Source organism: Hibiscus syriacus, unplaced genomic scaffold, assembly GCF_006381635.1.
Source record: "Hibiscus syriacus cultivar Baekdansim isolate YM2019G1 unplaced genomic scaffold, ASM638163v2 tig00000916_pilon, whole genome shotgun sequence".
NCBI lineage: Eukaryota > Viridiplantae > Streptophyta > Magnoliopsida > Malvales > Malvaceae > Hibiscus > Hibiscus syriacus.
In genome coordinates, this window is record NW_024061833.1 from 579,136 (window position 1) to 591,150 (window position 12,015).

The following is a 12,015-nucleotide window of genomic DNA, read 5'->3' on the forward strand; positions in this document are numbered from 1 at the left end:
TCGAACATGGAAAGCATCAGAAAAATAAAAATAACAATCGCATATTAAAGAGGAGTAAAATGGAATTTAACAAAATTACAAGCATTAGATTAACGTAAACCCAAAACATGCGTAGGACTAGAATAAAAATCAGATAAATTCATATTCCAAATGTAAAACAACACGAAATTAGCAATATCCTAACACTGGACTAAAGGGAGAACCTGTGAAATATAAAGATAAAATTGTAAATTCAGAAAATTGGATTTAAGGACTAAAATGAACTAAAATGGGAACTGACATGACCCATGAGGCAATAAACCCACTCGTATGCAGATGGGCTACCCTGAACCCCGATAGAACGACACCGTTTCACATGTTTTACTTAAGGCGTTACTTAAGCTAAAATGAGAAGAACCGTACTTATCATTTCCTATCCAGCTACTCCCACACAGCTTTCTCTTCCTTCTCTCTCCTGTCTCTTCTTTTTTCTTTTCCTCATCTTAAAAAACAAATCTAAGAATCAATGACTACCTATCTCACCCCTCTTCTGAATGCCCTCAGTTGGTGATAGCAAAAGAGTAAACGTTCCTACAACACTCTTTAACTTTCGGAACCAAAACCCGCAAACCCAAACCTAAAACGACCCCCAACAGATCCCAAACTAAACATGAAAATTAGAGCTGGGTATACGGGCTACCCGTCCGTTTAGCCCGCGGGTTTTGACGGTGCGGGCTTAAACGGAGCGGTTTAAAAACTCCGCATTCATAAATGGTTTTGAATTTTAAGGCCCGCGGCCCGTCCATTTAACCCGCGGGCTAACGGGCTTACTCGCGGCCCGTTAAATAACAACAATTTTAAATGCTTTAAATGCAATAAAAAATAATCTTCTAACTTGCTACACCTTTAAAAATGATCCAGCAACTTGAAAATGAAGGTAGCACCGTCAAAATAATAAATAATATTTAAATTTTATTTTAAATAGCCAGAAATGATTATAAAATAATAATTTTTTATTTTTTAATCATTAATATATATATATATATATAACAATATAATTACTTAAACTGAAATTAAAAAAACAATATTAACTTATATCACCAAATTGAAAAACATATAAAACAATAACCACATTATACTTTTATAAAACACGATTATTCAAGGCTATAATATGAAGACACAGAAGTTTATGCAAGCAGAAATTCAAACATAAAAATTCAACAAAGTCAAACATTATACAAATCTAACAAGAAAGTTGTCAAGTGGTCCTAATAATTGTATTTTATGGATACTTTAGAGAAAGACTAAAATATAATATGAAAATATAAAATTAAATACTTATAGTATAAGAGTAAATTTGAAAGATACGGTTATATTAAAATTGATAAAATATAAGTCATTAACTTGTTAAAATATATTTATTTTGTAAAAGTCTTTAAAAGTTGAAAAGTATGTTTTCAATTTTTTCTTTTATTTTTCTTTCTTATTTTTAATCCAAATATTACATGTCATGTGATATATTATTAGAATATCACGTGACTTTTTATAATTAAAGAACGAAATGGATAACATACTTCATAAAAAAAATAAAGGTCAAGATAAAATTAAAAAAATCTTTAAATATCAAAATGATAATGATGTAAATTTTATAAGACTGAAATATTATATAAATCTTTTAATTTTTATTTTTTAAAATGAAGAATAATTTGATACATTGTAAATGAAAAAAAAATGGAAAGGTTTTAAGGATATACCTTTGACAGACGATGGATTCTTGACTCCTGATGAAAAAAACCAGGAATATCCTCCACCCAAGGTAATGTTTTTCAGACTTTTTTCCTTTTTTTTGTCTCTTCTTTCTTCAGTCCTTCGAGACGAAACATAACAAGGGCTCCTTAAGGGTTTGACGAGCTTCTAAACTCTGGTGAAGAACTTTAAGGTGTATATTTGCTCTCTTTTTCGAAAACAATCAGGAAGAGATTTTTTTATTGCTTTGTGTTTGTTTTTTTAAATAATTAAGGGAAAGAGTCACTGTCTTGCTTTTATTGAAAAATAATAGGGAAGACCCCTATTACACTATATTTCCTTTCGAATCTGGCAGAGGATACAATATATTTTTTCCTTTCTCCCCTTTTCTTTGCTGCTCTCCCTCCTGAATAAATGAACTGTTTTTTTTGTTTTCAAATCGTTTACTCGTGCTCTCCAATTTTTTCTCTTCGAAAATGCTCTTCGAATCGTGCCCCCTCTCAACAAACCATTCCCTCTCTTTTTGGTTGTAGCTGATAGAGGCCCGGACAAATCGAGCATCTACAGTCATCTTCAGCAGTGATTTTGATTTTTGGCTTTGTTTATTTATTGGCTTGTGGATTTGTAATGATCGACTTCGTTCTGCAACACCACGTTCATGGCTGCCCACCGTCTTACTTCACTTCCGAGTATACGCTGTCAATAAGAATTAATTACAGAAATGGATTCCTCACCATAATTTGAATCGTAAAAGATAAATGATTATGTTATTACCCTTCATAGGTCGGCAAGATTTTGAATTTCGCCATCTTTCATAATTAATTTATTTATGCACTAACCAAGTTAACTTATTAAAGGATAATTGTTATTAAAGGATAATTGTTAATGTTAAATATTCCAAATTTGAACATAAAGATTATAAAAATACTTAAACTTACATTTTTAAATGATTAAATATCTTTAGAATAAATATTATCTATAATCGCCTTAGATTAATATAACAAATTATCGAGTTATACTTCTATTATGATGAAATGACTATGATTTTAGCTTCAATTACAAATTTTAGATCAACAACTTAATTTAGTTAATGGAACTCGGAACGTTCTTCTAAATTCTACAACCCAATTAATCCAGGACGAACAATGAAAAAAATATTTTATATAGATATTAATTAAAAAAAAGTTAATAAATAAGTATTTTATTTTACTTCATTAAGGAGTAATTTTAATTTGATTTATTTAAAGACTATTTAAGATAGTAAAAATAAAAAAATAATATGATAATATGTTTATTAATATTTAAATAAAAATGTTATTATTTTTAATATATGATTACAGTAGAATCTCTATAAATTTATATTCGATAAATTAATAATCTCTCTAAAATAATAATTTTTCTCGATCCCTACTTAGGCACAAGGTCTAAGTTAATAATATCGATAAATTAATAAGATAATAATTTTTCAGAAGACCCTTATATAAATTTATGGTCCTATCAATATTACAAATTAATAATTATATAAAATTAAAAATATAACTAGGAAACCTTAATAAAATATTATTCTATTATTGTATGCTTCTTCTTAAAATTTAAATCTAGTTGTATTTCATCTTTAATTTTTCTTACTGCATCCAAATGTTTTGATGTTGCGTTCTCATACTGCAACAAAAAATTGTGCAGAATTGTTGCCTATGAAGAATAATGTAGGTCCGTTGAATCGGAAAAAATCTCTTTAAATTAATAAATTATTAATTTATCAACTAATTAATATCTCTTTAAATTAATAAAATTACATAGTCTCGGAATTATTAATTTATAAAGGTTTTACTTTATAATTCAATTAATATTTTAAATAATAATATAGATATAGATAGGGTTGTTCATGGACAGCTAAACATATCGTTTAACCTAAATGGTTTGTTAACTGTTATAACGGTTACGAGAATTTTCAAATCGTAACTTAACCGTTAAAAAATAGTTAACCGCTAACGGTTAACATTATTAATGGTTTTCTTAACAGTTACCTATTATAATTTTTTTCAAAAATAACATAACATGAACGTTTTAAAGTTTCATGATTCATATTATAAAAAAGTGTAGCATTTAACACATACTTACACTGATGTAATTGAATAAAATAAAATAATGTATCACTTAATACATACTTACACCAATGCAAGTTAGTACATGTTGAGATATATAAGGAAGCTGAGGGTGCTATCCACGTACGAAGTGTCAAGGCTGTTAGGAAACTATTCTAGAAGCAGTAGTTTGTTAAAGTTTGTTATGAACCTGCTATAAGAAGCTAAGGCTAGGTGATGTATAACTCATGCTTAATGAAATATATTTTCTGGTATTCTGTTTGTTTCAAGCTTTGCCTACTACAATGCTTAACATGGTATCATTCGCCGTCGATTCTAGTACTTCCTGGTGCTTCTGTTTTTTATTCTTTCACTCACAACATGGTTCATGGAGCTAGTTCTGAGGATACGGCGACCTCCGGTGGTGAAACGGTGGTTCACTCCAAGCTGTTCACTAACAAGAAGATTATTATCGTTCTTGATGAACTCAACTTCTTGTTGAGGAAACATCAGATTCTTCTCGTTGTTCCTAATCACCGATTGGAGAAGTTGTTGCAAGGCTTGGTTCAGCCGCCGCCTCTGACGGTGATCCTTGATGACGGGAGAGTGGTGGAAAACGAAGATTATGAGGTTTTTATTGCACAAGATAGTGCTTTAGCGTCGTGGTTTCTGTTCACTGTTAGTCCATCTCTTTTTCCTCAGCTGGTTGGGGCAGAGTCCGCGACGAAGATCTGGTCAGCCGTATACAAATTTTTTACGAGTAAATCCACCACTACCATAACGAATCTGCATTACCGGTTGAAAGCGGTTAAGAAAGGAAAGCTGAGCATGCGTTCTTATATCTCGCAAGTCAAGGAAATCTGTGACGCATTGGCCGCGTGTGGGAGTCTGGTGTTCAAGCACGAGAAGGTTCCTATAATCTTGAGTGGGTTACCAACTGAATACCGTTCGTTCGTCGTTGTGGTTACCGTTAGCCGAGACCCTGTCACATTTGATGGCGTTGTGTCGAGTCTTCTTGATGTTGAGCTTCAGCAATAAAGTTTTGACCGATTTGATGGCCTGAGCATCAGTATTAACGTTGCTCAAGCTTCTGCTCTAGAGGCTGTGAATCATTCTGGTGCAGTCAATATCTTTGGTTTTGCCCAGTGAATTGGCTAAACAAGCAGTCTCTGAAGGAACCAAAGCAGTTACCAAATTTACCAGTTATTAGATCTATTCTTGTTCTTTTGATTTACTCTTAATTTGATATTGCAATTAGATTAGTATATTCGTTAAAAAAAAGTCAAGGAACCTTGTAAAAGAGGATGAAGAGGAAAGAAATGAAGGTGAATAAGAAGAACGAAAGGAAGCATCGGCACTTTCGATTCAAGTGAACGGAAGGAAGCATCGGCACTTTCGATTCAAGAAGAACGAAAGGAAGCATCGGCACTTTCGATTCAAGTGAACGGGATGAAGCATCGACACTTTCGATTCAAGAAGAACGAAAGGAAGCATCGGCACTTTCGATTCAAGTGAACGGGAGGAAGCATAAGCACTTTCGATTTAATTGTTCATTTTTTCATCAAGAAGGTAATTAGTTTTTTTTTCATCAAGCAGCATTTGAAGTGATTTGTGGAAAGATTGGAGTGCAAGTGTGTTCATGGTCAGAAAAGGAGAAGAAGAAGAAGCGAGGAGAATGTTGAGATATATAAGGAAGCTGAGGGTGTTATCCACGTACGAAGTGTCAAGGCTGTTAGGAAACTATTCTAGAAGCAGTAGTTTGTTAAAGTTTGTTATGAACCTGCTATAAGAAGCTAAGGCTAGGTGATGTATAACTCATGCTTAATGAAATATATTTTCTGGTATTCTGTTTGTTTCAAGCTTTGCCTACTACAATGCTTAACAGTACATCTCCCAATATCTCAGTATCTAACAATAAACATATAATGATATTGATGCAAGTATAAATTTTTATTTTCAAATAAATAAAAAGACATGTAGTAATTTTCTTTTTGAAACTATAAAATATATAGCAAGTTATATGTGTATAAATTTTATTAATATATATATATATATATAAATTAGAAATAACATAAAATTAAATTTTTTATAAACTTTCATGTAAATATTTTACTAATGGTTCAATAAAAGTTTTAAAGATAAGTTTTTAACAAACATAATTTTTAGTGGATGGACTAATTTTGTTGAAGAGTATAAAGTGAGTGAAGCAATAAAATTGAAGACTACCCAATAAATTTTAGGAATATGACTAAAATTTATTTTTAATTTTATTATTATTATTCCTAAAAACATATCATTATAATTGATTATGTTATTACCCTTCATAAGAATTAAAAGCAGAAATGGATTCCTCGCCATAATTTGAATTGTAAAATGATAAATCATTATGTTATTGCCTTCACAGGTCGCCAAGATTTTGAATTTCACCTTCTTTCTTAATATGTTGCTTCATACTTCCATCTTATGACGAAATGACTATGATTTTTAGCTTTAATTATTAAATTTTATATCAACGACTTAATTTAGTTAATAGAACTCGAAACGTTCTTCTAAAATCCACATCCCCAATTAATCAAGGCCGAACAATTCTTTTCTAATCACGAGTGAAAGAATCAAAAATTATTTAATAAATAATTTTTATTTGAATTCATTAAGCAGCCAATTGTAATTTCATTTATTTAAAGCTTATTTAAAAGAATTAAAAAAAATTGAATATAATATTTTTTTTAATAATATTTAAATAAAATTATGATATCAATCCAAAAATTAGAATTTAAATAATATATATATATAAATTATTAAAACAAAAAATATACTCTCAAAAAGAAAATTTCAGCTGGGCCTATGCATGTTCATGGTCCACCAGTAAATCGAATCATGAGGTCCAAAGTAACATGGGTTCCTCTTCGAACTTGCCCATATTCTTAAACTAAAGTTTACCAATAGTTTAATTTACGTGGGGGGAAATGTAAAATGTACGTTCAAACATTTTTTTTTTGTTTATGTTGGTATTTAAGAAAAAAATATTTAGCAGGTTTGGGTTAAATTCTATGTTTAGTTTCTGTGTTATATATAAATTGTTGATTTATAATTTGATTAATTTTGGTATTTAATTTTTTTAAATTTTTAGTCTAAACTCAAATAATAGAGAAGTAATATAATTAAATAATATAATCAAATAATAGAGAAGTGAAGAACGAAAATTAAATCTACAACTAACGTAATTTTTTTTTAGAAAAATAACCAACCAATATTATAAGATTAGGGTAAAGAACAGAAATGATCCACTGATTATAAGATAATATTTTATTGAGTCCCTCGGCTATTAAAAGTTACAAAATGATCCCTTGACTATCCATTATGTTCTAAACTCGTTCTTTTTCATTAAAAATTTAATGGCATTCTAAGTTGGACGTTAACTTGTTGACTGAGATATGATGAAATTTGACATCATAATCTTAAACGACTATCATATCTCAATCAACATATTAACGTCCAGCTCAGAAGACCGTTAATTTTTTAAAGAAAACTGACTAATTTGGAACATAATGAATAGTCAGGTGGTCATTTTGTAACTTTTAATAATCGGAGACTTAATAAAGCAGTATTCTATAGTCGGGGACCATTTGTGTACTTTACCCTAAAGATTAATAACAGTAATAAACAACTGTTTTTGTTTTCCTTTTACTGATTGCACTGAAAGCTAATGCTTTAAGGAAGTCTATCGTGCTTTTCCCACCATTAGTGTATATAATTTCAAAATCATTTTGCTTTAAGGACCAGTTGATGCTAAAAAATGTCGATGGAAAGTTGTAGGATTGAGCCTATAGTTAAGCCTTTAAGTCACCAATAATGTAGCTATCTTCGCTTTACTCGTTCTTTTTCCCCTAATAATCTCATTGTGCTTTCTAACTTATGCCACAAATCTAATGCAACAGCCTTGGCCTCAAATAATTTAAACTTTTTTTACTAATATTTTCTTCTTAAAAATGACAAAATATTGATAAAGTGCACAAGTAAACATGGGGACGCATGCTAAAGAGGAAAAGGATCAACAAACAAGCGACAAACTCCTACAGCCGAAAAGCCTGAAAAGAAAGCTGTGGTCCGACTCCGACTTCACCACTCACCAATGCTCATTGCCAAAGGCCATCTCTGGCTTGGGGCTAACCAGAAAACCAATGACGTTGACCCCCCATGGATGAGTAGCTGTTGTTGGGGTCCCTCAACCTCATCTTGGGACACATGATTAAACCTTTTTTCTTTAAACTTTTTAAGCTCAATTACCAAAGATTTTGCATGGCCATATAATACTATATCTGAGTCTTAATAAAGTTGTCTCTATTCCCTTTTTTTTCATGTAAATGAAATAACTTTACTCTCTTTCACAAAAAATTATCTTTACTAAGCAGGAGGTCCCAACCTTAAATTATAAAGATAAAAAAAAAGGTAGAAAGTGAAAGTATGGTGTGTTGGGTTGTCAAGCACCATTTAAATTTGCATCATAAGGGATAAGATTTAGGTAATTTGGGCTAAGTGGCTCTTAAAGTGGCTTTGTCTTTACTGTTTTTGCTATCATACAACAACTTCAACTCCCACTAGTACCTAACAATGGTTTCGGACAAAGAAAGGGAAATGATTGAGCATGTGTGCATCACTTTACCTTACTTTCTTGCTTCATAGGCTTTTCATTGAAATCATCAAATAGCTAGCAGCCTATCCATACATGAACCACTCAATAATGCGATTTAAAACAACTTAGGAAAAAAATAAAACAATTAAACCTTTGTTTATTTATTGACGTACTTTAATTATCATGTTTTAGCTAGCTTTCGTGATGTAACTAATTTTACGGTTCCATAGAGACCAGAAAGACCGAAGGTTGAAGGAGGGAGTGGGTGTGTGCTATCATTCAGAAGAAAGAAGTATTGGGGGATGAAAAGGAAAAGGACACACACAGCCTTTCTTTCTTTCTTTTCAATCAGTGTCCTATATGGCCCTATAACCCTAACGAATCTCTTCTGTTTCTCCATGCTCCCATCTCTTTCCTTTCTCAACCTTCTATTACTTCATTCAAAAACAATAGATAAAATACCAAAATGGCTAAATTATTAAAATAATATTTTTATTCTTTTTTATTAAAATATCACTCAGAAAGATTTTATTTTTTTAAATAACATCCATTTCTATTGCGTAAAACGAAGGTGTATCTATGATTCTACGTGATAATGCCTTCTAAAAGGCTCTTATTTGCTTAAGTGGCTTTATCTTAAATGACGTCTAAGAAAGAGCCTTTCCAAAAGATGCTGCGCAGTCATAACAGAGATGAATGCTATTTTAAGAATTAAATATTTTTAATTATAATTTTAATATGTTTACCGTAAAAATGAATTGCGAAATTGATTTTCTTTGAAATTTTGTGTTTGTTACATGTAATTCGTTTTTCGAAAAATATTTTTTTGGGTTTGTTTCACGTAATTCGTTTTTCGGAAAATATTTTCCAGTGTTTGGTTGGAGGAAAACTGGTTGGTCAACGTAATTAATTTTCCTGATCAACATAATTTTCTTTGTGTTTTCTGGAAAATGGCATACGGTCTGATATTTCGTAAGTCATTTTTCGAACTTTTCACTTCAAAGAATAAATACTCAAAATAATTTTATTTTATGAATTTTAATATTAATAAAATATTTTAATATCATTTTCATCAAAATATTAATTATTAAAATATTTAAAATATATTTATTAATATTTATAATAATATATTATATTTTTAATATTATAATAAAATAATCAATTATATTATAATAATATAAGATATTATACTTTTATTTTAATAAATATATAATAATTTTTTTATATATTATTATTTATATATTTAATATTGATATAATAATATAATAATATTTTAATAAATATATTTAAAATATACTAATTAATATTTTTAAAATATAATTATAAAAATAATATTTAATAATAAATAAAATATTTTAATATTTTAAAATAATAATATTAAATTTTATGATAAATAATATTATTTATTATATTTAATATTTGTAAAAAATAATTTTTAAAAAACTCATCAATTAGTGAAAAAAAAAGTTTAAATAACATCTTCCAAACATCATAAAACGTTTTTCAGATATTTTTCAGAAAAATATAATTTATTTTACGAAAAACGTTTTCAAAAAATATAATATATTTTTTCAAATTCAAATTTCAATAATTTATTTTTCAGTAATTCAAATTCTAGTAATTTAAATTTTAGTAATTCATTTTTTAAAAAATCAATTACAGTCAAATAAATAAATCCTAAAAGAAATTTAGAGAATATTATTTTAATAATTTTCTCAAAAATCTCTAAACCTATATCCTGTATAATAATAGAATATATATAGTCTGTCATTTCTCATGTTCTTGATATATCTCTTGATTCCCTGATCCAGCGTTCTCTATATCACAAGTTTCTTTTTGCTTTTCCAAATTCAATAATTTGGTTAAAGGTTGTAGCTATCAGAGAACCACAATAATCTTTGATACCTTTTGAATATCTCTTGAATCTCCCTTTTTCCTACAAAAAGAATGAACGATTGTTAGCAGGTTCAAAGTGCAGTCCCTAATTTTTACAATCAAACTACGATTCTCAATTCCCCAGCAATCTTTTCGAAGAAAACCCATGGATTCTCTTTCCTACCTTTCACCATTTATGTTACTTTTATTTTATTTCACTCTCTTCCATCACTCTATGGCTACTACTTTTCTATCTCAACCAGTTTCCGCCCACGATCAGCCGTTAAAACCCGGATATAACTCATCCCCAAACACTGTTCCCGCACTCCCGGCCCAAATCCAAGCTCAAGTTTGCCAGCTCGACCTGTCAACCGAGCTATTCGGCGGCGTCAACGACGCATGTGGCCACGACCTGGACAGAAGCCGCTGCTGTCCCGTGTTGGCAGCTTGGCTCTATGCTGCTCATGCAAGGTACGCTTTGGAAGTGTCAGCTCCTGCTCCGGCGCAACCTGAGCAGCCCATGATGCCGGATGATTCCCAAAAGTGTGTGAACACGTTGCAGAACGCATTGGTAAGCAAGCGAGTCAGGATTCCTCAGCCGAACGCGAGTTGCGATGCGATTGTATGTTTTTGTGGAATAAGACTGCATCAGATTAGTTCCCTGAGTTGTCCCGCCGCTTTTAACGTTTCCGGTTTGCGAAACGCGACGCCGACAGCAGCGGTGAAGAATTTGGAGAGGGATTGCAGGGACTCTTCTTATGATGGGTGTACGAAATGCATGGGTGCTCTCCAAAAGGTAAATTAATTAATGGGAATCGTTTACATTGTTAAATTAATGAAAGAGAAAACTGATAACTGGGTTTTGATTGTCACTGTCACAATGAAGAAGTAACGGCTCTTGTTTTTGCAGCTCAAAGGCGGATACAGCAAGAACGGGAGCACGACGAGCGACCGAGCGAGCAAGATGTTCAACAGAGACTGCCAGCTGATGGGGCTGACATGGCTCCTTTCACGCAACAAAACGGCGTACATACCCACCGTTTCGGCCGTGCTCCGGGCCATAATGTACAGCGCGCACCCTCACGAGTCAAGTTGCAGCCCGGATCAAGAGAACATGCCGTTAGCCGTCGATTCTCTCCAGTTCGAGAATGCCCCATCGTCAGCACCGCCGCGGGCGTCTTTCACGTTCCCTGTTTTGTCACTCATCGTTTTGGTCTCGGTGTTTGGGTAGCGTGGTTGAGTTGTGAAATGTGAAGTGGCACCTTGCTTTTTGCCAATTCCCACGTGAAGCTTATGGAGCTATCAGACAATTGAAGATGGGCTAATGGACGATCGGTCTTTTTTGGGTTTTATCCTTTTCGTCCCCCCCACTGTAAATTTGATATTGAGATACCCATAATAAATAAATAATCATTATCGACGGATTCACATATTGTTTGCATTTGAGATACCTCACTGTATACATATGAATTTCACACAAATTTAAAAATACTAATTAAAAAGGATTTTCCTTTGAGCCTCCTTATAGCATGCATGCAGTAAATTCTTGGTTATCTTTTACATTCTTCTTGGTGAAATCGTTGTATGGATTATGACAATATGCGTTTGCATGGGACGCATTGTGACATTTGAAGTTGAGATTGTCTATCATGTTATCCTAAAAAATAAGGTTAATATCGTGTACTATTTTCAATTTTC

General features: G+C 31.4%; 1 protein-coding gene across 1 annotated transcript; it reads left to right on the plus strand.

Moving 5' to 3' along the window:
• Nucleotides 1-10,275: 10,275 nt before the first annotated feature.
• On the plus strand, nucleotides 10,276-11,747 carry LOC120117450 (uncharacterized GPI-anchored protein At4g28100-like). Its single transcript, XM_039137739.1, has 2 exons — nucleotides 10,276-11,113; nucleotides 11,228-11,747. The coding sequence occupies exons 1-2, from the start codon at nucleotides 10,484-10,486 to the stop codon at nucleotides 11,546-11,548; spliced, it is 951 nt and encodes a 316-aa protein (XP_038993670.1). The 5' UTR covers nucleotides 10,276-10,483; the 3' UTR covers nucleotides 11,549-11,747.
• The last annotated feature ends 268 nt before the right edge of the window (nucleotides 11,748-12,015 follow it).